Source organism: Aquarana catesbeiana, linkage group LG03, assembly GCF_042186555.1.
Source record: "Aquarana catesbeiana isolate 2022-GZ linkage group LG03, ASM4218655v1, whole genome shotgun sequence".
NCBI classification, from domain to species: domain Eukaryota; kingdom Metazoa; phylum Chordata; class Amphibia; order Anura; family Ranidae; genus Aquarana; species Aquarana catesbeiana.
In genome coordinates, this window is record NC_133326.1 from 179381504 (window position 1) to 179408790 (window position 27287).

The 27287-nt window shown below is 38.1% G+C and overlaps 1 protein-coding gene across 5 annotated transcripts in view; it reads left to right on the forward strand.

Annotated features, from left to right (window-relative positions):
* CACNA2D1 (calcium voltage-gated channel auxiliary subunit alpha2delta 1) overlaps window positions 1-27287 on the forward strand; it is a 936653-nt gene that overhangs the window by 763469 nt on the left and 145897 nt on the right. For all 5 annotated transcript variants that reach the window (XM_073619561.1, XM_073619559.1, XM_073619560.1 and 2 more), the window contains 3 exons: window positions 3359-3408; window positions 11752-11841; window positions 22119-22187. In XM_073619561.1, the coding sequence (XP_073475662.1) occupies window positions 3359-3408; window positions 11752-11841; window positions 22119-22187 (209 nt within the window). The remainder of the gene's footprint in view (window positions 1-3358; window positions 3409-11751; window positions 11842-22118; window positions 22188-27287) is intronic.

Genomic DNA, 27287 nt, shown 5'->3' on the forward strand with positions numbered 1-27287 from the left:
ATTCATAAAGAGAGAATGCAATGGGGTTACATTTAGCCTAATATTTTAGACTTCAATCTTCTCTAATCTAATTGGTAGTGATATCTCCACCCCTTACCTATGTACATTCATATCTAATATCATGATAACCAGCTGAACTTAACTTTCCCACCTAGTTTGGATTTCTTGTCTTTATTAGATTATAGAATTAAAAAAAACTTTTTTACAGTAGGGATTAAGATTATGTATATATTTCACGTAGATACCAGTCATTTTCTTGGGAATTTTGAACTTTAACATTATTAACACACCCCAGTGGGTAATGACTTAAGTTTTAAAGTTATTGGTTACTTAAAGTAACATAGTGGTTAACAATCTTACAGATATAATCAGGGAAATACAATATATATTCATTTTAAAATAATGAGCCAATATGTGTTGTAGTAGATTTGATCTAAATGTGAAATATTAGATCTTATGATTGTTTTTGTTCATCCATACATTTTCTATACAGTACTAGTTATAAGGGCTATGATAATACAAGAATAATATGAGTGTTTCTCATTTCTAAAATAAAAACGAAAAAATACACTTTAAATCACATACCAGGACTGGCAAATTATCTTTTCATTAGGAGTAAAAAAAAGAACTGCTGTTTCACAGCTCCCAGTCTAGTCACCCCAGGTCACAGGATTGCTAGGCACCAATCACTATGCAAAGAGGTTAGCTAAAAATTAAATAAGGCATAGTTTCTGTATAAGAAAAACATATTACCTATCAAAATCCTACATGCTTTATTAAAGCGGGGGTCCACCTATCTATCGTTTTTTTTTTTAGTTCATTCACAAACTTTTCTTCTCAGCATTACATACTCACATATTGTGTGTAATATGTCCGCCTGTGTCAGATTTCATCGGAAAGAATAACTTATATTATTCACTGCAGGCGGTTTCCATCTCCATTGTGGGCATTTGAAGCCCACAAGCATTTATTTCCTGGATGTGGTGAATGCTGTGCTCCCAGCATTCACCGCTCGTTCCCGCACATGCTCAGTGGCATCCTGGGAAGCCTGAGACTAGCTCCCAGGAGTCTGGGAGAGGCTAGAAACACGCCTACTCCCACGGGAGGAGAACCAGGAAGTGCAAAGAAGAATAGACAAATAAAAGGTAATTACGTCGATTTACATTTTTTTTTACAGCATGTCAGCATCTAGGCAAGGAAGAGAATACATACAGATATTGTTCAAAATTTGGGTGGAACCCCGCTTTAACTGCCTGTCCCACTGATATCAACTGAATAGAAACGTTATTAATGTTTTTTACAACAAAAATAAATATGGAATTACATGATCATCTTCAATTGATCTTTGTATCCCAAAAATGTAAAAATATTTGTAAATAAGGTTTGATTTAGGTGAATCATTTGATAACTGATCATGACAACTGATCAAGCAAGCCGCTTGCTATGCAGGCACTGATGCGTGGTCGCTCCATGTTTGAATGCTCTATGCATTTATAAGACACTTAGAGCCTCAGCTCGGCCCCGCTCCCCCTGCTCTCTCCTCATTGGCTCACTGACTGTGATTGTCTCAGCCATTGAGGAGAGGTAGTCCTGGGACAGCTGAGGATCTTGTGCAAATCTCTGGATCGAGAGGGGGCTCAGGTGAGTATTAGGGGGAGCAACATACAGAAGGTTTTTTTACCTTTATGCATAGAATGCATGAAGGTAAGAAACCTTCTGTCTTTACAACCACTTTAAAGAGCTGGACAAAGTATGTGAGCTAGAAAAATGTGCAGTCCAGAAGAATGAAAAAAGTGGTGAAATGAGTCAAATTGAGAGTATAAGATACATGATGAAAAAGATGATCCAAAAAATGATGAATAAGTCCCAAAGACACTGTAGGGAGTCACCACTGTAAAGGGATCCACCACCATTAGGACATGAGGGGGCTTACCAGAACATATAGACCCAATTGGCCTATACCTAAGTGGGTCTGAACATGCAATGGTGTTGAACACCTGGTATGGAATTGCACTCCACTCTCCACCGAACAAGCTTTAGACCTCTTGGGGGGATGATCGACTTCCACTATCAGTGTTGTAGCATAATCAAGAGCAGCTATGCAGGACCACTAAAATCAGATTCAGAGGTAGATAAAATCCTTCCAACATCACTCCATTAACACATGAACCCAAGGAGGAAAAAACAGACATAGTGTAAAACCGTAGACAGGAGTTTAATTTAAAATAATGTAGAACACTCACATTTAAGTAGATATAAAAGCGCGCATCAATATGTTATTCCTTGTAGGATAGGATGCAATGGCATAAACAGGACTAGGACTGACGTGTTTTGTCTTAAACAGACATCATCCGGGGTGTCAAACTGTCTTGGTCATTACCTTTAAATAAAAAATATGACCCCAAAGTGGACAACCTACCTATGACACAGTGTGTGTGTGCTCACCAAAAACTTCCTGGGTGACAACACAATGGCACGTTTGCATGCGGGTCAAGCCTCATTATGATATCGAGGACAGCGTGCCAACATTGCGTAATCAATACACTTCATCTTCAAATGCCAGAGAATGACGCGGGTGCATGTGATTCAAGCCTCGTACCGAAACGAATGCTGAACGAGTGCCTCCATTACATCATCATTATGATCCATCTCCAGACGCCGGAAGAGAAATATACAAACCTCAGTAGGATTTAAATTCAGGCGTCTCAAGCCTCAGTGTGGATAACAAAAGTTATCAGTCGGACCTTAATTGCAACTCATAAAAAGGTGTCTCAAGCCTCAGCATATATTACAAAATGGCCAACACACTTCATACATATTAAACAGGCTATTCTGGTGGGAAAAAAAACAGTATGGCGTAAAATAAAATATTAAGTCTACTGGACTTATATTTAAATAAATTTGGATCTCGGTAGGTTGTCGACAGCGGGTCTATAATCAACAACTATTAAATATACAAAATCTAATCTGTACATTATAAATATTCCATTGAAGTGTATGAAAATTAAAATAAAGTGAAACATATAAATATAAAGTGAAACATATAAATATAAATACAAAATAAAATACAACAATCTTAGCTGAACCAATTATTGAGTGTTGATGTGTCTTGAAGAAATGGAATTTGTATTCTTTTACCATAACAAAGAAGAATTATTTATATATTATTTGATTAGCTGCCTGTCTAAATTTTAAGAAATTTTATCAGAAGGAAGTTTTTTAAAGAGTTTGCAGGAATCGCCAAAGTAACCCATCGCAAATAATGAACTGTTTACTATGTTTCTACAGCAAGTAATTGATGCTCTGATTTTTGTTTCAGTATAGCATTAACTTTACTAATTTAAAAATCATATTTTAGGTTATTATTATGAGATTCCTTCCATTGGAGCAATTCGTATCAACACACAGGTTTGTATTTTTTATTTTATTATATGTTATTATTATGTAAGATTAGCTTATTTTACTTCTACCTATAAAATTGTACTTATTAATATGTCTTTTTATTATATGTATTTATTTTATATTTATTCATATTTAATAATTATTAATTCTTTTAATTAACCTTTCTATCACTATCCAAAATTTGCCGCCTCAACCTCCACAACATCTCCAAGATATGCCCCTTCCTAACCAATGTTACCACAAAACTTCTAATCCACTCCCTGGTCATCTCCCGCCTCGACTACTGCAACTCCCTCCTCATTGGCTTACTTCTAAATAGGCTATCCCCACTTCAGTCCATCATGAACGCTGCTGCCAGGCTCATCAACCTCACAAACCGCTCAGTGTCTGCTATACCCCTCTGCCAATCCCTCCATTGGCTGCCACTCAGTCACTGAATTAAATTCAAGGTACTAACTATAACTTACAAAGCCATCCACAACCTGGCCCAGCTACATCTCTAACCTAGTCTCAAAATACCAACCTAATCGTTCTCTTCACTCCTTCCAAGATCTCCTGCTCTCAAACTCCCTTGTCACCTCATCCCATGCTCGCCTTCAGGACTTCTCCAGAGCCTCTCCCACTCTCTGGAATGCTCTACCCCAATCGATCCGATTTTCTCATTCTTTATCCACTTTCAGACAATCCCTGAAAACTCATCTCTTTAGAGAAGCCTATCTGGCCTCCACCTAACAACTGTACATTCATCTTCTCAATCCGCACATCACCCACAGTTATTACCTCTTGTATCTCTTGACCTTTCCTCTTAGATTGTAAGCTCTAAGGAGCAGGGCCCTCTGATTCCTACTGTATTAAAGTGTATACTCACAAGTTGTAAAGCGCTACGTAAACTGTTGGCAGTGCTATTGTATGGTCTCATTTTAACTTATGTTTTAAGATTCACTGTAGTCTCCAGGTGGCTGTAGAAAGCCTGCAAGGTGGCATAGGAGAAACATTTTTGGCATTTCCCCACTAGGGGCAGACTGGCTGACCAGGACTAGATAGTAATCTGCTGGGGCTAGGTGGTATTTTAGGTCACAGATGAGACAAAAATCTGATGGCACTGAAGGAAACAGAGTAAGCATGTCTGCATGTTTATCAAAGGTGAGAGCTTTAAAATGTAATTCCAATCAAAGTTTAATTAAGGATAAATTTACTCCCACCCCCATTCAAAGGCCGGCCATATATGGTTCTAATCCCGGCTGATTTACCAGGGACTGGCTGAGATTCAAATCTGTCCATCTATGGGCAGACTCATGGTACCCAAGTCGATCCATCAGTCGACTTGGATACAACCTTCATGTTGGATCTTCACATGTAATTATTGCCTGCTTTTATAGCTGCTAGCAATAATCATTGTCTTCTTTTCTGAAGCTGTTTTGGTATGTTCACATGATTGGGTCCCAGCGCCAACTTCAGTGTGGAGGAGAGGCAGCAACAACAGCTGCAAAGCTGGGGCAATAGTGTCACCCATAGACTTAATATGGGGCAGCCTTTGTAGGCTGTTTCTCCTTTACACTGAAACAGGCGCTGGAAGCCAGTCATGTGAAGGGAAGTGGAGTGGCTTCAGAATAGGTAAATACACACATATTTTCTTTTACACGGTAGATAGAATAGTCTTGTAATGGGGTTGGGAGTTGATTTAGCCTTAGGTACAATTTGACTGGAATTACACTTTAAGGCTCAGGAGCCATCTGGCATTAACCAGGGCTCACTAAGAGTAATAGCTACAATTGTCTTATAGCACTGGAATTTTCTGGCTCAGGGAGAAAGTCTTGAGAGTAAAGTAGGAAAAAAAAAAACAAGGATGACTGGATGCAAGCCGAAGTAATGACACAGGTGTTGGTAACAAGTTGCTAAATGGAACACACAGGGAAACAGAGGTACTGGGATACAAGTTACTGGCTGGAATACACAGGAAGTCACAGAGGCTAAGGAAGAATGGATGCTGGCTGGGACGCGCAAGGAAGTCACAGGTACAGATATACTGACTACAGGTTGCATAGAGAATCACACAGTTACTGGGATGCACGTTGTTGTCTGGAATACACTTTTTATGGGGCTTCCCTACTTGCTGACATCTTGGTTTCAACAGCAAGCGAAGGTGAAATCTTCTCAGCAGGAGAGGCGCTGAGACATCTTAATCAGAGACTCAGGACATTTCTTCAGTATCAAAGCCTTTCCAGCCAATCAAATATTGGAGCTTCCTGTGGGAGATTTGGGAATCCAGGATCTGATGACTTCATATTCTTGAGATGAGTTGGCAGGAGGAGCAACCATGGAAGAAGAACAGGAAAACTTGTTCAGTACTAAAGGTTTAAAGAGACACATGAAAGTAGTTAGAAATCCTAGGTGGTGTGAGAGCAAACAGAGTTGGTATCAAACTGGGTTGACTTTGGCAGTGATGATACAAGTTCCAATGTAACATGTAGGAAATCTCATAAAAGGAACGTTAAATTGGGCATTCTTCATTATGAGCCAAATATTGTCCCTGGGTTGAAGGACTGGAGCCTTTCATGGATGACAGTCAGCTAATTTCTTGTGTCTTGAGGCTGATAGCTGAAGTTGAGTCTGGACTTGGGATCTGATTAGATTTATATTCTTTTACAAAGCATTCAGGTTAGGGATTTTCCAAAGTACAAGGCATCAGCAGGGCAATATATGTTTACAATAATGAACAAAATCCTGGATACTAACATTAAGAAGATTGTTATGGGTGAACTCTGCTGACAGCAGAAGGGCAACCAAGTAATCCCAATAGACAGACACAAAATTGCTCAAAAACCTGATTTATTCTTTTGGTCAGCAGTTGGATTGTGGATGGTAAGCTGAGGAAAACTGTAAGGATTCATTCATGGATTTACAGAAACCCTTCAAGAATCCTGAAGTAAACTGAACCCCATGGTCAGACACTATAGTTGCTGACATTCCAGTCACTAACATTCCATGGGATCTAAAAACCTCCCACATAAAGAATGGCACAAAAGCTGCTGCCAAAGGCAGTGAAGATAGAGGTTCAAAATGGGACATTTTCGAGAATCAATCCAAAACTATCCAAAGCACGATACACCTCAGATGGAGGCAGATATGTAATAAAGTCTATAGCGATATGGCACCAGGGTTCTTTAGAAACAGGTATTCATAGAAAGGTCCCTACAGGAGCTTGAGTTGGAGATTTAGTCTGGCCACAGACTGGACATACTTTAGCATGCTCTTCCACATCTTTGCAGAGACAAGGTTACTAAAACAAATGCATTTGAAAAAGAGGGTGCAGTCCATGGAAAAGCATCATGCAAATCCCCTCTCCCGACATCATCCAGGCTGTTTGACAGCTATCATCTTCGTGTGTGGCCAAGAATGCTGCTACCACCATTTACATCCCTGGCTGGTTAGCATCCTGTCATCCCCAGTCTCCTGCTTGCTCGGCGATGCTCACAACCCCACATTGTCTGCAGTTGCCTGTTCTCTGATGTCTCAGATGTATGCTGATTAATGGTAACCATAATGTAAGTGTACTGCTTGTTTTAATAAAGTTGTTTTTATCTGTTACTTACCTCTGCTCCCTGATTTTTGTTTTCTTCGGTTTCTCAATTAGGGTGGCATTGACAAAATTGCCAGGTGCACTGGAGTCAATGAAGGCTTCCATTGTGGCTATAGAAGTGAGGAAGTGCAGCTGCAATCAGATAGCAGGACAGGGAGAGGAGGGGTGAGAATAATGCCCTAATGTGCCCCTCTCAAGAAACACTAGACCTGGGAGGTTCCTGGCCACTGTGGACATTGCTTCAAGAAATTTATTTTTTGGCCACAATAGATACAGAGGCTCTGAGACAGGCATAGAGTTCTTTCCTTAGAGGTAACACAAGCATAGTCTAATCCCATGGGGATTAGCAGCTGGGGTTAGGCTGTAGTGTAGGACACAGAGAGCCTTGCAAAGTCACAAAGAGGCAAAGGAAACTGCAGGGACTGGATACTCAATAACACTGAAGGAAATTAAGCAGCAAGTGAGAGCCCTTAGGAGAGCCAAGGTGCAGGGTCTAAGGGTGTTATGCTCACTAGAAGTAATGGCAACAAGTTTCTTGTAACAATGTTATATGGGGTTCGGAGTTGAAGTCTGAAGAATCTTCATCAGATTACCCAGCAAGGGGTGATGAGTTTTGCTGCTAACAACTCCCACATTGTGGCCCTTGGACTTACCCAAGTAGACAACTACTGTAGACTGTACTGATATACAGGGAAGAATTATTTGAAGCACAGGGGTTCTTAGCTCACTATAAGTAATAGCAACAAGTCTCTTGTAGCACTGGAATACTGGACTTAGAGGTGAAGTCTGGAGAGTACAGAAGTCACACAAGTGAAGGGAGAATGGATGCTGTAAATGGAATGTAAAGAGAATTACATAGGCGTTAGGATGCAAGTTGCTGGCTGGAATAACAAGGAAAAATACAGGTAGTGGTTGCAGATTGAAGGTTGAAGTACACTGGAAGTCACAGAGGAACTCTGGAGTCAGGAACTGGGGATCCTGTGAACGTTCAGGGCATACATGCTCAGAAAGTCACTGGGAGACACAGGAGGCTAGCATATAGTGTGATGATGTTTGTCTCAAATGCCAGAAAACACATGTACTGGCTTTTTAAAACCGAGTCTGGCCACTGACTGAAGCGCTGGCAGCCACTGTTTGGCTGCATGCCAAAAACGTAAAAAAAAGATGAGAAGACCTGTACTGGAACGTGGCACAGGGGAAGTATAACTTTATATGAAAGTCAATCTGTCAGGAATTAACTGACCTGTCTAGTAAGTACATTTCACTTGGTATCAGTAGAAGTCATTCTGAAACTCCTAGATTGCATTCTCATTCCTGGGCAGTGAAGCGGAACCTATTTGGTTTTGCTGGTGACAGCAAGAAATTTACTTTTGAAATAGTGAAACCCCCTTCCCGCTCACCCCCATTTGCATCTTCCTTCTTACCTTTTAGTTATGAAATATTTCTGACAAGGTTCTCAAATCTAACATTTTATTAATTGGTGAATGTTACACTGTTATTGTTTTAGCCTATGTCCTCATTTTGTACTGCGAAGCAAAAAAGTAACTATTACATAAATATAGTAATATTGAAAAAAGACTAATTCCTCTATTAAATTGTTTTTTCAGTCCAAAAAATAATTAGTGAGTCTGTCTGCTTTATTCAATCTAAAAAGAGCTTATAGCTTGTGACTTGAAGAACAATAATTGACCATTGGTGTAGATTTACTAAAACTGGTGTGCTAAGGTTCTGCTGCAGCTGTGAATGGTAGCCAATCAGCCAACTACATCCCTCCCATTCAATTAAGCTTTGGCAATAAAACCTGGAAGCTGGTTGATTTCTATGCAGAGCTGCACCAGATTTGCACTCTCCAGTTTTAGTAAATAAACACCAGTGTGTGCAGTATCAACCTAATACCAAAAAGGGTTGACAGTGCTCAGAAACTGAGCTGGAATTGATGGGTAATGGCTGCAATGAACCACATGTATACTCAAAAAGGTTGTTGGTGATTTATTCCAAAGAATAAAACAGTACAAATTTGAATGACAACGATACCACAAGGCTGTAAGGCTGGCTCAGGCACTGACCGGGACAACCAACCAAGGGACACTGACCATGGTAAGCCAAAAGGACATGCCAGCTTTAGTGTGTAGAGCCGGACTCGGGAAAATGGTGTCACTGACACTGGCGATATGAATAGAGCACAGCAGCTGACTGTGTCCAGAGGAAAAAGGTCCGTGGTGAGTGCCGAAGGAAGGGGGCATTACCGAAGACAAGCTTGAGCTGAGGTGTCAGAGAAGGAAACAGCTGCGGCCAACCTGGAGCAAGGCGTCCCTGTTGCTGTGACTACCGGTTTCGCACGCTTGCCTGCTTTGGTTGTCCCGGTCAGTGCCTGAGCCAGCCTTGCTTCACATTGGAAGAGGCTGGTTCCTTCTTCGACACCTCAGTTCAAGCTTGTCTTTGGTGGCGCCCCTTTCCTTTGATGCTCACAATGAACCTTTTTCCCCTGGACACAGCTGCTTCACATCACCAGTGTCAGTGACACCATCTTCCCTTGGCAGCGGGTCCAGCTCTACACACCACACACACAGTAGCTGATGTGTCTTTGTGGCCATGGTCGGTGTCCCTTGGTTGGTTGTCCCGGTTGGTCCTAGTGATCCATCAGTGCCTGAGCCAGCCTTACAGCCTTGTGGTAACATTCTCATTCAAATTTGTATTATTTTAATCTTTGGAATAAATCACCAGCAACCTTTTTGAGTATACATGTGGTTCATTGCAGCCATTACCCATCAATTCCAGTTCAGTTCCTGAGCGCTGTCAACCCTTTTTGTCTTCAGCATTGCAGCATCTGATCCTTTGCCATTAGACAGCAGGACGGTTTAGCTGAACATATATTAAGTTATGTGGTTTTTCCTGTGATTAGCGCCTGGGATTCAACCTTTCAGTATCAACTTAATGCCTACCCTTTATTAATATATAATTTTTTTGTGACAAATTTACTTTTATTTCAATTACTCTTATCACCCTTATTAATATATATATATATATATATATATATATATATATATATATATATATATATATTTTAATATCTATATCACAATGAATTACAAATAGTTGTACATTACAATAGAATACAATGTTATTACAGGGCAGTACCAGCACAAGCAGATGTAGATGAAGGTTTTATCCAAATTACGTGACAAAGATTGGACAGGCATGCTTTATATAATGTGAATCCAATGATAGTAGTAAACATTTGTTTACAATGTGGAGACTCCTAATTAATCCTTAGGTAGTAATGCACAACTTGTCAATTATAAATGTCAAATACAATAGCAGAGAATCAGCTTTGTATATATAATCTGTTATATATCATGTAAATATCTATGAATTCTTATAGATCGCATGCAATTTTTTTCACAATTAAACTAAAATGCCTAGTATTTAGAATATACTTAAGAAATATGTTTTGCCATATTTCTTAATAACAGGATAGAGAAAGTGTTTCTAACAAGCCGTGATAGCGGCACATGTGTGTCCAATATAATAGGCTATTTAGAGTGTAAATAATGTTTTTGTAAATTTTAAACACAGCTGCCCAGTTTGACCTAAAGTCCTACGTGCTACATTAATTGTGAGCAGCTGCAGTATTATAAACACTTTGACACAAGTAAGACTTCAATGGCTTATTCAACTTTTTAATGGAACTGCTAATCAGATACATTAGGATATAATACTGTTTCTTTAATGATAAACAGGAATCAATTAATGAAAGTATTGCATCTAGTGTATATAACACACCGTACAATGCTTGGAAAATGAAGTAGCTAAGTGTGCCAGTCAAGATAGTGTACAGCAAAAGGCTGCAACAGTTTTCCTTATGTGATCTTAAAGTTGGACTAAATTAGCTTGCCCATTTTTATAAAAAAATATAGCCTCTTAAGTTTTATTATACTAAACCTGCTAAGTCCACTCAACATTAAGCCTTCATGGTTACTTGGTAAACTATGGAACTTCTATACAAAGCTATGTTGGCTGGTGCATATTACCTCCTCCGTGTTTGGATTAAAGAGTCGGGCTAGACTACCCATTTGACCTAAAGCCAATTGTTAAATTAATGGAATAGTTTTGATGTGCTACCTGATAGATGCTGCTTTTTGTAACCAGCCATCTTTGTATGTAAAGGATATAGGTTGTCTACTGAAACTTGCATTGTGGGGATCTGTATTTTCATAAAATGACATTTATTGTCAAGTCTGAAAAATGTTTGGCTTTTAAAAAAAAAGCATTAAGATAGTTACATAGTTAGTAAGGTTGAATAAAGACACCAGTCCATCCAGTTCAACCTGAGTGAGTGTGGGTCTACAGCCCTGACCCTTGTCCCTAACCCTGAACATCGCACACTCACATCAATCCCTACCCTCAATCCAAGGTCCCCATTCATATACTAGGGCCAATTTTGGACAGAAGCCAATTAACCTACCAGCATGTCTTTGGAGTGTGGGAGGAAACCGGAGTACCCGGAGGAAACCCACGCAGGCACAGGGAGAACATGCAAACTCCAGGCAGGTAGTGTCGTGGTTGGGATTCGAACCAGCGACCCTTTTTTACTGCTAGGCGAGAGTGCTAACCACTGCACCACTGTGCCGCCCTTTACTTAAAGCAAAATTTTTGAGCAATTTGGTACTATTAATAATGTATACAAAAGTTATGATTTTTTTACAATAAAATGTCTTTGTTTAAACAAAAAATAGCTTCATCACTGATATAATTTCTCTCTTTGACAGGAATATTTAGATGTCCTTGGAAGACCAATGGTTTTGGCGAGAGAAAAAGCTAAGCAAGTACAGTGGACTAATGTTTATTTGGATGCTTTGGTAAGAACAGAATACATTCTAAAAATGCACAGAGGATAGAGTTAATGTATGGATAAAATGCAACATGGCGTAATCACAGACCATATGCGAATGAAGAAATAGTTTCTAATGTCTGTTGTAAGCAATAATGTCCCTAAATATATTGTACCAATACAGCTTGTACATAGGCATTTTTTCCCTTTTAATATATTTTTCATTTAAGTTTTAACAGGTTTTAAGCAGTTTGAGTAAGATATGTGTTATATAGAAATAACCTGATAAAACAGGTTCAGACGCATTATTATTCATTTTTGAACTGATCATAAGGTTAGGGGTTCATATGGCATACTTTATGAAACTTTAACGTGGAAACCATTGATCCCCAGCATTTAATAATCAAACAGGAGCATGCATAAATTGTATAGGGTGTTTTTTTCCTATATACTATGATTAGGTAAGGTATGGTGACTGAAGAGGTTGGGGAAGTAAAAGGGTTTTTGGCAATGAGAAGGTATGGGCCATAATATAAGTGCATATGCCTTTTTAAAGGGGCGTTATGGTAAAAAATTGAATTTATAAAATGTAATATTCACATATACTGTGTGTATATATCTATATATATATATATATATAGATATATATCTATATATATATATATAGATATATATCTACATATATAGATATACATCCATATCTATATCTATATAGATATATCTATCTATATAGATATAGATAGATATATATAGAGATATATATATATATATATATATATATATATATATATATATATATATATATATACAGTGCTGTGAAAAATTATTTGCCCTCTTCCTGATTTTTTTTTTGCATATTTCTCACACTTAAATGATTCAGATCATCATCATTTTAATATTACACAAAGATAACCAGAGTAAATCCAAGATGCAGTTTTTAAGGGAAAAAAGCTGTTCAAACCTGCCTGGCCCTATGTGACAAAATAATTTCCCCCTCCCATGCTGAATCATGAATGAACTGTGATTAACCACAATTGTTTGGAAAGCTAAGTTAAATTTCACTTGCCATACCCAGGCCTGATTACTGCCAGACCTGTTGAATCAAGAAATCACATAAATAGAAGCTGACAAAGTGAAGCACACTTACAGATCACAAAAAGCCACACATCATGTCACAATCTAAAAAAAATCAAGAACACATTAGAAACAAACATGTATCGGTCTAGGAAGGGTTTCAAAGCCATTTGTAAGGCTTTGGAAGTCCAGTGAACCACGGGGTGAGCCATTATCCACCAATGGAGATAACTTGGAACAGTGGTGAACCTTCCCAGGAGTAGCCAGCCTACAAAAATTACTCCAACAGCATGACGATGACCCATTCCAGAGGTCATAAAAGGACCCAGAACAACATCTAAAGAACTGCAGGCCTCACTTGCCTCAGGTAAGATCAGTGTTCATGATTTAACAATAAGAAAGAGACTGGGCCAAAATGGCATCCATGGGAGAGTTCCAAGGCCAAAGCCACTGCTCACCAAAAAGAACACAAAGGCTCATCTCACATTTACCAAAAAACATCTTGATTATCCCCAAGACTTTAAGGCAAATATTCTGTGGATTGATGAGACAAAAATTTTACTTTTTGGAAGGTGTGCATCCCGTTACATCTGGCATAAAACTAATACAGCATTTCATAACAATAACATCATACCCACAGTCAGACATGGTGGTGGTAACATGATGGTCTGGGGTTGCTTTGCAGCTTCAGGACCTGGACGACTTACCATAATTGATGGAACCATGAATTCTGAGCTCTACCAGAAAATCCTAAAGGAGAATGTCCGGCCATCAGTTCGTGACTTTAAGCTCAAGTGCACTTGGGTTATGCAGCAGGACAATGGTCCGAAACACAACAAGTCCACCTCCAAATGGCTCAAACAAAGCAAAATTTGGGTTTTGGAGTAGCCTAGTCAAAGCCTGGACTTAAATCCAATTGAGATGCTGTATCATGACCTTACACAGGCCGTTCATGCTGGAAAACCCTCCAATGTGGCTGAATTAAAACAATTCTGCAAATAAGAGTGGGCCAAAATTGCTCCACAGCAATGTGAAAGACTCATTGCCAGTTATCGCAAACGTTTGATTGCAGTTGTTGCTGCCAAGGGTGACACAAGCAGTTATTAGGTTTAGGGGGCAATTACTTTGTCACATAAAGCCAGGCAGGTTTAGATAGCTTGTTTGCCTTAATAACTGAAACCATCATTTAAAAAATGCATTTTGTATTTACTCGGGTTATCTTTTGTGCAATAATAAAATGTGTTTGATGATCTGAGTCATTGAAGTGTGACAAATGTGCAAAAAAATTAAAAAATCAGAAAGGCGGCAAATACTGATTTTTTTAATATATATATATATATATATATATATATATATATATATTCCTCAGATTCCCCAGTTGTTTCAATAGTTAGTGAAGGGCAGAAAATTACACTATAACAAATCCTTTTCAGTTCCTTTGTTTTCTGCTGATTCCTTTTTCTGGATGTTGGTAATGTTTTCAAGCCTTTCTGATGTAAGATACAGCCATGTCTTATCTTTCTGGTCTTTGTTCCGGACATCCTAGTATTTGGAAGCATTACAAAAGCATGTATTGTGCTGTTCCACAGCTCAATTCAAATGCCTCACTACGAATGATTGTATCTTTTGCATGTTTCCAAATCTTCCTAGACTTACAGTAAAGTGTCACAGCATGTGCATCTGACACAGGATACAGCACAGAAAATGCTTAATGGAACAATTTGTTATATCTTCTCCCCTTTAAATGACCAGAAGTTCATTGCCCAGACCTTTTCAGTGAGCATTTTGTTACTGGAAACCTGGAGGATGTTATGTTGAGCTTTATTTGTATTACAGCAGCCCATTAAGTGATTATAAGTGTGCAAGAAGAAACTACTGTTTAAAATATCTGTAGCCCATGTAGGTACATTGTATATATCCATATTTAAAATTATTTTAGATATCTACTTAGGTCATTGAACTGTAATTACATTTTGTTCTGTCTGTTAAGTTGTCATGTTTTTGCTTCTAACAGTTATAGGCATACCCCACTTTAAAGTACACAATGGGGTTTATTTACTAAAGCTGGAAAGTGCAAAATCAGGCTCACTGCTGCATAGAAACCAATGAGCTTCTAACTCCAGCTAGTTCAATTAAGCTTTAGTAATAAAACCTGGAAGCTCATTGGTTTCTATGCAGAAGTGAGCCTGATTTTGCTCTTTCCAGCTTTAGTAAATAAACCCCAATGTGTACTTAAAAGTGGGGTATGCCTGTATTGCACTTTTTTTCTCCATATTGAAGAGTCATTTATTAAAAGATAACATAATTAATTTTCAAAGGTAAAAAATAAAACTTATTTTTTAGAACTAAAGTATAATTTGTCTCTGACATTTCTATATTACATGCAAAAGAGCACACTTAATAGAACACCTACATAGGCAACTATCTTTTTGTGTAAATACATGTGACTGTCTTATTTACATAAAAGTACTGTAAAAAAAAAACAGAAAACGAAATGCTGTACATAGGGCTAACTCCTTATAAGTTTCTTGTGAAATATACTCTTCTTAGCTATTATTTGGGGTGGACATATAAATGTAAATTTCATGAGTCAGTCAATCAGATCTAGAAGCCATTAGACACTTTTATTGAGCCAGGAAGTTAGTGCTTTGCCTAACTGTATACATCTCAATGATCGTACAGAGAAATACATGATTAATTATAGCTACTGTTTTACTGATACAGCTAAATAAATTATAAGCTTCTCCTTGTAGAGTGATTCAGACCTTGGTAACCCTTTTATAGCTGGAGAGGGCAGCTACACTTGTATAACCCTAGTGTTTCTATGGCATAATACCAGGCACTGGCCTGAGAGGTAGTAGCATGCTGAGACTTATGGGCCGTACACATGATAGGATTTTCTAACAACAAATGTTGGATGTGAAGTTGTTGTCGGAAAGTCTGACCGTGTGTATGCTCCATAGAACATTTGTTGTAGGAATTTCTACCAACAAATGTTTGAGAGCAGGTTCTCAAATTTTCTGACAACAAGTCTTGTTGTCGAAAATTCCGAGCGTGTGTACACAATTCCGACGCACAAAAGTCCACACATGCTCGGAATCAAGCAGAAGAGCCACATTGGCTATTGAACTTAATTTTTCTCGGCTCGTCATACGTGTTGTGCATTCTTGACATTCAGAATTTCCGACAACATTTGTGTGACCGTGTGTATGCAAGACAAGTTTGAGCCAACATCCTTCGGAAAAAAATCCACGGTTTTGTTGTCAGAAAATCCTATCGTGTGTACATAGCTTTTCAGTTAAGGTGTTACTAAACCCACAGAACATGGAAATGCAATCATTTTAGTAAATATAAACTGCTAAATACCTTTTCCTATCAGCAATGTATAGCAGTCTTGTGACTTCTATCAGTGCCTGGTTAAAGCTTGTAGGAGAAGTTTTCATATTACACTGGCTGTTGTATCAGGATACAAGACTCCTGATCCTCTGTCTGGACAGTGCTGATTGGCCCTGTGCTGATCACATGCACTTTCCCAAAAAAAAAAAACAACCTCTCTAGCAATACACAACAAACTGAGCATGTGCAGGCTGACTCCACTAACTCTGTCTTATCCGGACATGTTTTGTGGGCAATGCAAGAAGGGGAGGATCTGTGCATGCAGGATCAAACAGCCTTTTTACACCATGCAGAGGATTAAGCCCTTAGGTTCCACAGTGAATATAACAAGCATACTTAAATGCATATACAGATTGATTTTACTGTTGTGGGTTTAGTAACACTTTAGCCCTAAAATATCGGGTAATACCATTTTGATTGTCAGATGTTAGAATACAGGTGATGAGCAGATGGTCAGTTAAAGTAGGGAAGTTCTAAAACTGCTCTTAGGAATTTTTTTTGCCATCTGTTTCCATTTGGGGAGATTTTCTTTTACTTCCTGTCCTGGAGATGTGACAGGAAATGGGAGTAAATCTCTCCAAAATAAGCAGAATTCCCTTGTTAGAATGTTGTCATAGGAACAGATGTCCCTACTGTAGCTTCCCTCACCCACTGCTTTTTGGATTTACCCTCATTGTCTTGGTGAAAATTGTCACCAGGACAAAAAAGAATGGTAGATCTTCCCAGAGGGGACACAGACAGCAATAAGGACTTGACCAATAGTCTAGCCCTTCCCTACTCTATTCAAAATGAAAAAAATGCTTTACATACACTTCATTCTTAAAAGAAGTGTAATGTTCTTCATAGTTTATCAACATAAGATAATTTAAACATAGTTTTTAAACATGAGATAGTTAGGTCTATGTAGATAATGGCCTTACTTACTCATTCTATTGCAGAATTTCAGCCTAAACTTTGATTTAGTATAGTACAATGGCAGGGAAAGTAACAACTTTTCTTTGACTTTCATTCTCTGCAACTATTACTTTAAAAATGCCAAAGTTAATGAGGCAGAAGGATCTGAATTGCTTGGGAGCTGTACAATTCAGGCAGCCATGAATGCGAGGTTGACATAATGCTCCACAGCAAGGCACATTAAAAGAACCCTGTGACCAGAATATGTAGGTAAATGTACAGGATACTCAAGTATTTTAAATGCTTACTTGCAACATTTTTTCTTTACCATTGTTTTAAGTTGCATTGCGCCTTTGCACTTGCAACTTAATATGTGCAGTCTAAATGAAAGAAGGGAAAGGGGAGACACGATTGAAACCTTTTAATACATCAGGGGTGAATAAGCTTCAAGAGGGCAGGATTTTCAATATCATACCAAGATTAAGAACAAAGAACACAGGGACATGACTTCAAACTTACAGGGGGAAATCTTAGAAAGTATTATTTTACCGAAAAGGTAGTTTATGCTTGGAATAGACTTCCAGCAGAGGTAGTAGGTCAGTCAACAATAAGTGGCTTCAAACATGCTTGGGACAAACATAGATATATGTCAAAAAAAGGGTCAAAATCCTGCGTTTAACCTACTCTCCTGGGGACGGGAAGTGTGACTATTGAAATGGAGAAATCAAACACATAAATAAATAAATGAAAATATATAGATAAAGAAAAGCTGCAACCTAAAAGGTCCAAAACCCTACCATAAGCATGGATAATTAAAAGAAACAGGTGCATTAATCTATAAGAATATTCACAGTGCGAAAATACACATGACAAAATTTAAGAGCATGAAGTCCACTCCTACAAAAACAAGTGTACAAAAATATGTGAAATATATACGATTCGGTTCATAAAAGGTGCAAAAAAATGTGCATGAAAAATGTTCAGCTGACAAACCCTTATACCAAAGGGAACTGAGTGAACCAAATATGTGAAAAAATCTGTGCTCTTCAAGGGAGTTGGGTGAACCAAATATAAGTGAACTTCAGTGCTCTTTAAAACACAAAGACATTAATATTCCATCACCACATAGATTCACTTCTTACCAGATAGCAGTAGTTTCAAGCATTGGATAATAATCCCACCATGCTCCAACAGACTGGGCTGTAAAATGATCCAAATTCCAAATCAAGGATAAATCCCAGAGCATAAAGGAAGAAGAGCTATAGCCTTGTAAAGCAATATGTTTCATAGGGTTTATTAAAACACCACACTAAAAACTTACATCAAGGCAACCAAACATCAGCAAAAATAAATGCACATAAAAACAGAGCAGTGGTTTGCACCAACCAGCTCAAACAGTTAGACATCTCACAATGGGCACCACCCATTGTGAGACATAGATCATAGATCTATACTCAGACAAAAAAGTTATCAGAAAAAAAAACCCCATAAAAAAACAGGCAGAATCGACGGACCACTTGGTCTTTTTTTCTGCCATCACTTCTCTATGTTTCAACCACTCCAGAGACAGTTGTTTCCCTAGTACAGCCAAAGTCCCCCCTCCCTCTTTTGCCTTCTTCTCTGGAAGTGTGTAATTACTGTCTATACTGGCCTATTTATGACTCCTTTCACCTTTCTACATCAACATGTATGTTTCTACTGACAGAAGAGTGAGGGGGAATACTATAGCATGTCTCTTGGGTGACAGCTTTGAGTTTGCTGGGACTACTAACATCACTTTCAAGATGATGATGCCCAGCGACAGTCACACACATTTTGGAAGGGTACACAAAGGAGGCTTTTATAGATAATGACATGGATAAAATATATTTATAAACATAAAATGTGATGGAAGATTGTTGGAGAAATTAATGGTCTGGTGGTATGGTCTCCCTAATTCACTAAACATCAATAAAAGTATTACTATTAATATGAATGGACCCAGAAGTGAATACATCACTAATCTAGCGCTTTTGGAAAATGTATTAACTTATAATATCATTTAAGCAGCCGCTATAATCAAAATAAATAAGCAATAACTCATATGTTTTAAAAGTTCACAGTCAATTATAATCAATGAAGCAAAAGCAGAGCTCTTTTGGTGCATTTAAACGCCATATTCCCAAACAGTTCAAACGTTGTTGCACCCTATGACAGGTGAGTCCAATAATGAACTTTCTTCACTGAATGTCCTTTTGAGGGTTAAACAGCTGTATAGGTATGCTAATCCTTCACCACACCGCGTGAGACTCTTCCCCTTCAAAATTTGCACTCACCAGATTCCAAAATATGTATGCCTTTGTGTCATATCTTTGTCATCATAGAATAACTCTGGATTGGGATCTTCACCAGTCTCGGTATCTCACAACAAAGGAAACAGACCTCATAGCATAATCAAGTTAAAGCTTTTTATTCCCATAAAACCCTCCTTTTAAAATGCGCTTAAAATCAGTAAACATAAAGCATTGAATATGTATACTACACCGCTCAGCATTACTCACTCTCTCTCACCGTGGACAGGAAATCTAAGGATCGGGTGAAGATGACTGGTGAAGATCCCAATCCAGAGTGATTCTATGATATCAAAGATATAACCCAAAGGTATACATACAGTGGATATAAAAAGTCTACACACTCCTGTTAAATAGTCAGGTTTCTGTGATGTAAAATAATGAGACAAAGATAAATCATTTCAGATTTTTTTCCACCTTTAATGTGACCTATAAACTGTACAACTCAGTTGAACAACAAACTGAAATCTTTTAGTTGGAGGAAGTAAAAATAAAATAAAATAAAATAATATGGTTGCATAAGTGTGCACACCTTTAAACTAATACTTTGTTGAAGCACCTTTTTATTTTATTACAGCACCCAGTCTTTTTGGGCAATCTTTTTGGATATGAGTCTTATCAGCATGACACATCTTGACTTGGCAATATTTGCCCATTCTTTTTTGCAAAAGCACTCCAAATCTGTCAGATTGCGAGGGCATCTCCTGTGTACAGCCCTCTTCAGATCACCCCACAGATTTTAAATTGGATTCAGGCCTGAGCTCTGGCTGGGCCATCCCAAAACTTGAATCTTCTTCTGGTGAAGCCATGCCTTTGTTGATTTGGATGTATGTTTTGGGTCATTCTAATGCTGAAAGGTGAAGTTCCCCTTCATGTTCAGCTTTCTAGCAGAAGCCTGAAGGTTTTGGGCCAATATTTACTGGTATTTGGAACTGTACATAATTCCCTCTACCTTGACTAAGGCCCTTGTTCCAGCTGAAGAAAAACAGCCCCAAAGCATGATGCTGCCGCCACCATGCTTCACTGTTGGTATGGTATTCTTTTGGTAATGTGCAGTGTTGTTTTTGCTCAAAACCTATCTTTTGGAATTATAGCCAAAAAAGTTTAACCTTGGTTTTATCAGACCATAACATATTTTCCCACATGCTTTTGGGAGACTTCAGATGTGTTTTTGCAAAATTTAGCCGGGCTTGGATGTTTTTCTTTATAAGAAAAGGCTTCCGTCTTGCCATTTTTCCCCATAGTCCAGACATATGAAGAATACAGGAGATTGTTGTCACATGTACCAAACAGCCAATACTTGGCAGATTTTCCTGCAGCTCCTTTAATGTTGCTGTTGGCCTTTTGGCAGCCTCCCTGACCAGTTTTCTTCTCGTCTTTTCATCAATTTTGGAGGGACTGTTGTAATGTCACTGTTGTGCCCTATTTTCTTCACTCGATGATGAGTGTTCCATGGTATATCTAATGCCTTGGAAATTCTTTTGTACCATTCTCCTGACTGATACCTTTTAATGATGAAATCCCTCTGATGCTTTGAAAGCTCTCTGCGGACCATGGCTTTTGCTGTAGGATGCAAGTAAGAAAATGTCAGGCAAGACCTACTAGAACAGCTGAACTTTATTTGGGGTTAATCAGAGGCACTCTAAATGATGGCAGGTGTGTACTGATTCCTATTTAACATGAGTTTGAATGTGATTGCTTAATTCTGAACACAGCTACATCCCCAGTTATAAGAGGGTGTGCACACTCATGCAACCACATTGTTTTATTTTTTTTTTTATTTTTACTTCCCCTCCCTGAAAAAATTTAGTTTGTTTTTCAAATGAGTTGTACAGTTTATAGGTCATATTTGTCTCATTTTTTTTACATCACAGAAAACTGACATTTTAACAGGGGTGTGTAGACTTTTTTTATCCACTAAATTTTGGAATCTGGTGAGTGAAAATTTTGAAGGGGATCGTTCTCACGCGGTGTGATGAAGAGGGTTGGAGGGCCTGCTCATAAGAGCTTGCAGTCTAATAGATTATGAAAATGATAAAGAGTACACTGAACTGCAAGAACCCAGGAGCAATAGAAAGTAGTTTAGCCTTTCTGTACATAAAGGAGAGGCAGCGAAGTATGAAGCATCCCTTAAAAAAAATAAAATATATACAAAAAAATTTTAAAAAGTAACAAAATTTTTCTAACCAATAAAGTCATATATTGCAATTTTCATGCAAATTGTTTTAATATTATGCATAGTATGTTTGTTATGGGTTTTTATCTGTTTAACAAACTAATTTCAGGTCCTCACAAATGGTTAGTAATTCATGTCAGTGCATTTTTTTTCTTTGACAACCAGTTACTAAGTAACATGGGAATTAATGTTCACAAACAGTATGTGTATTGTGTTTGAGTGCATTTCTTCTGGGTGCTCTGCTTTTCCTCACACATCCCATGGTAGAGGCATTAGACTGTCAGCTCCTTCAGGTTTGAGGACTTCTACTCAATAAACCGTTTCCTAATAAATACTGGAAATAAATATATAAGAAATGAATAATACTGCATATTTAACTTTATATTTTTGAATAACTGTACTGTAAATTATAAATGTTGTTGTTTCTGATTGCAGGAGTTGGGCCTTGTCATCACTGGTACCTTGCCTGTTTTTAATTTGACAGGGGACCGTAAAGAAAATAAAGTGAGTTAATAGTAAAGTTTTTATGTGAATCTTGGCCTTATTTCTTAACAAGTGTGAAAAGACCTGTACATACTGTATTATGATAAAAGCTAACATATGTTGTCCAAAATTATAACTAGTTACTCACTAATATGACTTTTGCCACAGAAGCTGTCTAGAATGATATGGTAATGCTCTTGATACAATATTACTCTCTTCCATGTATAATGCTTATAGGCTGACTAGCATAATTTGTTTTCAATGATAAATGCAGGTGGAATATCTGCTAGGAAATATGTTTGCAATTTCCTGCCAGGATAAATCTCTGCACTAAGCACACATCATTTCAAAGTGGTGAAGCCCTTCTTCTTTATAACTTGCCGATGACATTATACTCCGGAGAAGTGTCATTAATAACAATAAGCATTTTAAGCTCATCTGTGCCAGTTGAGAGACATTTACTTTTATTATCCAGAACTCACTAGTGTTGTATTTATAGTTTATTGCAAGCACATTCAGTGAAGTGAAGACAAGATGATATGTGAGCTACCTGAAAAGACAATAAAGGGACTTTAGATCACCACCCACTTGCATTTGTTCATAAAGTACTGAGCATTTATTTGACTAAGGAAAACGTCAAATATATGAATAAATTTAACACAAAACCAACAAAAAGAAACTCACTATATCCCATATGCAAGCAAAAAATTAAGCATTATAAAATACAGCTTTACAAATGAATGTACAGTAGGTTTGTTATGCAGGGTTTAATTTGGCGATAGGCACATAGGGGCATATAGGAGATGAAGGCCAAAAGACTTTTAGCTCATAATTAATTGAAGAGATAATCTAAAATAACTTTAGCTCTGGTAAAATAGGCCATTCATGGCTTCTGACTGTTTTGTATTTTTTTGTATCTACTGTCCATCTCAAACTTAAAGTTGAAGTTTAATCTGCTTATATTTTGCCTTATCTGGTTCATCCTTTCCCCCTTCATTAGCACGATAATAAATAAAGCCTTTCCATTTTCATTACAAAGCTTATTTTAGAGGCAATCATCACTGGGTCTCTGTGAATCTCTGAGCAATCCAGGCAGATAGGTAGGAGGTAACGGTTTGTGGGAATGACTGTGCAAAGCTTCATAAAAAGCTGATGAACCTCCATGATGGAAAGAACTTAAATCCAATTAATAAAATGGGCGGTGTGACAGTAACGAGGTGGGGGAACTCCAAAAACTGATAAAGAAAACACAGTAGCACTCTTATTATGTTAAACTCTGCCAGCCTGCAACAAAATTAGATTTAAATCTTTTGTGTGTAGAGTCAGCATTAAATATTCATCTCTACCAGCACACAGTTCAGCCTAAAGACATTGGGGGTTATATACTAAGAAGAAGGCACTGCACCAGTTCATACATTAATTGGTGCTCCGGAAAAGTCATTAATCGAACGTGCGAACCGGCGCAAATAGCGATAATAAATACCCGCATATGTAAACTGGTGCTAGGGTAACTGCGTTTTTCTCATTGAAAATAGCACACGCCCAATACAATTGGTTAATTTCATCTCATTGGATGTGATTTGTTAGGCAATTAGTAGGTGTACTCAGTTAATTAACCCTTTTGATGCTAATCTCATTCCTATCACTTCTAATATATATTTTCTTTTTTTTACTAAACCCAATAAATACATATTTTCAGATCTTGATCTTTAACCACTTCCAGACTGGCTAATGCCGATATATGTCGGCATTTTGAAGAGGGATATCATCGTTATGGCAGCAGCTAGCTTCCATAACCCTGGTATCCTCTTCTTCAGTGAGCGGTCCGGTTTCCAATAAAAGTAGTCTCTGCGGCGGATTCACCGCGAGATCACTTTTATCGGCAGCGGGAGAGGGGCCCCCCTCCCGCTGCTCTCCGGTGCCCTCTGCAGCTTACCGGAGCCGTCGGTAGCAGCGGAGGTGATTGGGTCTGCTCTCTGGCTTGGTATGAAGACAAGTGAGGGAAGATGTCCCCATCCGTCTCCATACCAATGCAGGGCGTTAACAACGTCAAAACGTCACTTCTGCCCTTATCTCTTAAAGGGACTTTTTTTTATTTTTTTAAAATGACATTTAATTTATTTATTTTTTTATTGCATTTTAGTGTAAATATGAGATCTGAGGTCTTTTTGACCCCAGATCTCATATTTAAGAGGTCCTGTCAGGCTTTTTTTCTATTACAAGGGATGTTTACATTCCTTGTAATAGGAATAAAGATGGCACAATTTTTTTTAAAGAACAGTGTAAAAATAAAAAATAAAAGGTAAAATAAATTTTAAAAAAATGTAAACGTGCCCCGTCCCACTGAGCCCACGTGCAGAAGAGAACTCACACTTGAGCAGCGCCCGCATGTGAAAGTGGTGTTCAAACCACACATGTGAGGTAACGCCATGATCGGTAGAGCAAGAGCAAGAATTCTAGCCATAGACCTCCTCTGTAACACAAAACATGCAACCTGTAGAATTTTTTAAACGTCGCCTATGGAGATTTTTTTGGGTAAAAGTTTGTCGCCATTCAACGAGCAGGCACAATTTTTTGAAGCGTGACATGTTGAGTATCAATTTACTCCACGTAACATTATCTTTCACAACATAAAACAATTAGGTTAACTTTACTGTTGTCTTATTTTTTTAATTCAAAAAAGTGTATTTTTTCCAAAAAAAGTGCGCTTATAAGACCACTGCTCAAATACGGTGTGACAGAAAGTATTGCAACGACCACCATTTTATTCTCTAGGGTGTTCGAAAAACAATATATAATGTTTGGGGGTTATAAGTAATTTTCTAGCAAAAATAACTGTTTTTAACTTGTAAACATGAAATCTCAGAAAGAGGATCGGTCCTTAAGTGGTTAAAGGACCATACACTGCAATCAGTTAGCACTTAAATAAATTAGATTTAGTGCAAGAGCCTGTTTGATTTCCTCTAATTTGAAATAATTGTTCAAGTGCATCTTCCTATTACCTATTTTGCCTAAATATCGAGTTGTACAGAGATTGGCCAATCAGATTGCATAGTGCATGACCAACTTAAGTGTCAAATTTGGAATGTAGATGTGCCATGACCCACTTGTATTTTCCAAATGATATTTCTTGGGCTTTATACAAGGCACAGGAAAACCACCTTTTTTTAAGACATGCTAGAGTGATCAGGAATCTTCAAACTACGTCTCTCCAGCTGTTGCGGAACTACACATCCCATGAGGCATTGTAAAACTCTGACATTCACAGACATGACCAGGCATGATGGGAATTGTAGTTCCTGAACAACTGGAGGGCCGTAGTTTGAAGACCCCTGTGCTAGACCATTATTATGCCTCCAGAATGGGAAGTGTGGCATTTACCAAACTTCTCTCTGCTGGTGGACACAAGAACCTATATCTATATATATCTATATATCTATATATACATATGTATCTATATATCTACATATATATTAGATACATTGCACTCTAGCATTTTGCTGTGTTCACCCCAAATTATTAGGTATCTTGGACTTTTATTGGGGTTTATTTATTAAAGGCAAACCCACTTTGCACTACAAGTGCACTTTGAAGTGCAGTTGCTGGAGATCCGGGGGGGCATGCAAGGAAAAAAAAACTGCATTTTTGCTTCTACATGATTGGTTGATAAAATCACCAGTGCTTCCCCTCACAGTGAGTACACTTGTATTGCAGAGTGGATTTGCCTTTAATAACCCCCAAAATACCTAATAATTTGGGGTGTACACAACAAAGTGCTAGAGTGCAATTTGCCTAATGGGGACACTAGTTAGATTAACCTGTATGTCCACAAGGAAAGACATTGGCAGGGTTTTTCCCTCACTTCCTGTTTGGCTATGTGGCAGGAAGTGAAGCCAATTTTCAGAAAAGGGACACAAAGCCCATCCTAAAAAAGAAAAGCAGGGTCTGGTTTCCCTCAAATGCCCACAATTAGAATAGGATTGTCTTGAGCTAGATTTTAGCTCAGTGCTCTAAATCAGTGGTTCTCAACCCTGTCCTCAAGTACCCCCAACAGGCCATGTTTGCAGGTTTTCCTTCATCTTGCAGAGGTGCTTTAAATCAGAGTCCTGTCGGGGGTACTTGAGGACTGATGCTGAGAACCACTGCTAAAATGAAAAATTGAATACTTACCTCTCTGTAATTTTCCTTTCCTGGTGCCTATCCATGGCACCATACGCACAATCAATGCATATGCAACCATGAAGGCACCAGGAAAGTAGCTTTTAGACAAATCACACCTTTTTTTGTTTTGTCATGCCAATCAGCCTAGTTAAGCTGCAGCTGGGAAATCTGTTGCATGAAAAAAAATGGGGGGGAGGGGGGTAATGTAGAATGCATTACTTGGATTGAGCATGCATCTGCAAAACAAATTATTAACAAAACACATAAAACATAAAAAATTGCTACAAATTTTGTTGGTCAACAAAACAGGACTTGGAAAAGAGCAAGGAAAGCAAAAAACACATGTATGTTAATTTGAGACACTAACAGAATATGGTTTTGAGGTCTGACCATTTTGCAGAGGAAATTAACAGGAGTTAAAAGAACTGTGCCCACAAACTGACAGTCTCTTAAGGATTTAAAAATGTATTAGTCACAACATCTTGAGGAAGATTTTGCAAAATAATGCAGCACAGACAATTAAATCAAAGTGAAACTAACAACCTACAAACATTGACAACATAAAAAATATTTTAGGGAAAAATACCCCCCCAAAAAATAAACAAACAAAAGTAAATAATACTTGCTGTAAAACACATCTGTTTTGCAAATACATAACAAACAAAATACAAAGAGAAAATACATGTGTTACAAACTCTATAAGGACACCCAAATGTACTTTCTTGACACACACACCCACGCACAAGCGCACATGCACACACGTGCACACACACCTTTTTTCGGGGCAAGGTAAAGAATGCTATCCGCAAGCTTTATATAACATATGTTTGTGTGCTAATGAGGCAATTGAAAACACATGCACAGTTCATGAAACACACAAAATGCATGTTCACCCAGTGTAGAGACATTACTTCAAAGTGGGTACAGCTGTTAAGGATCTCCTTAAATTACTAACTCAAA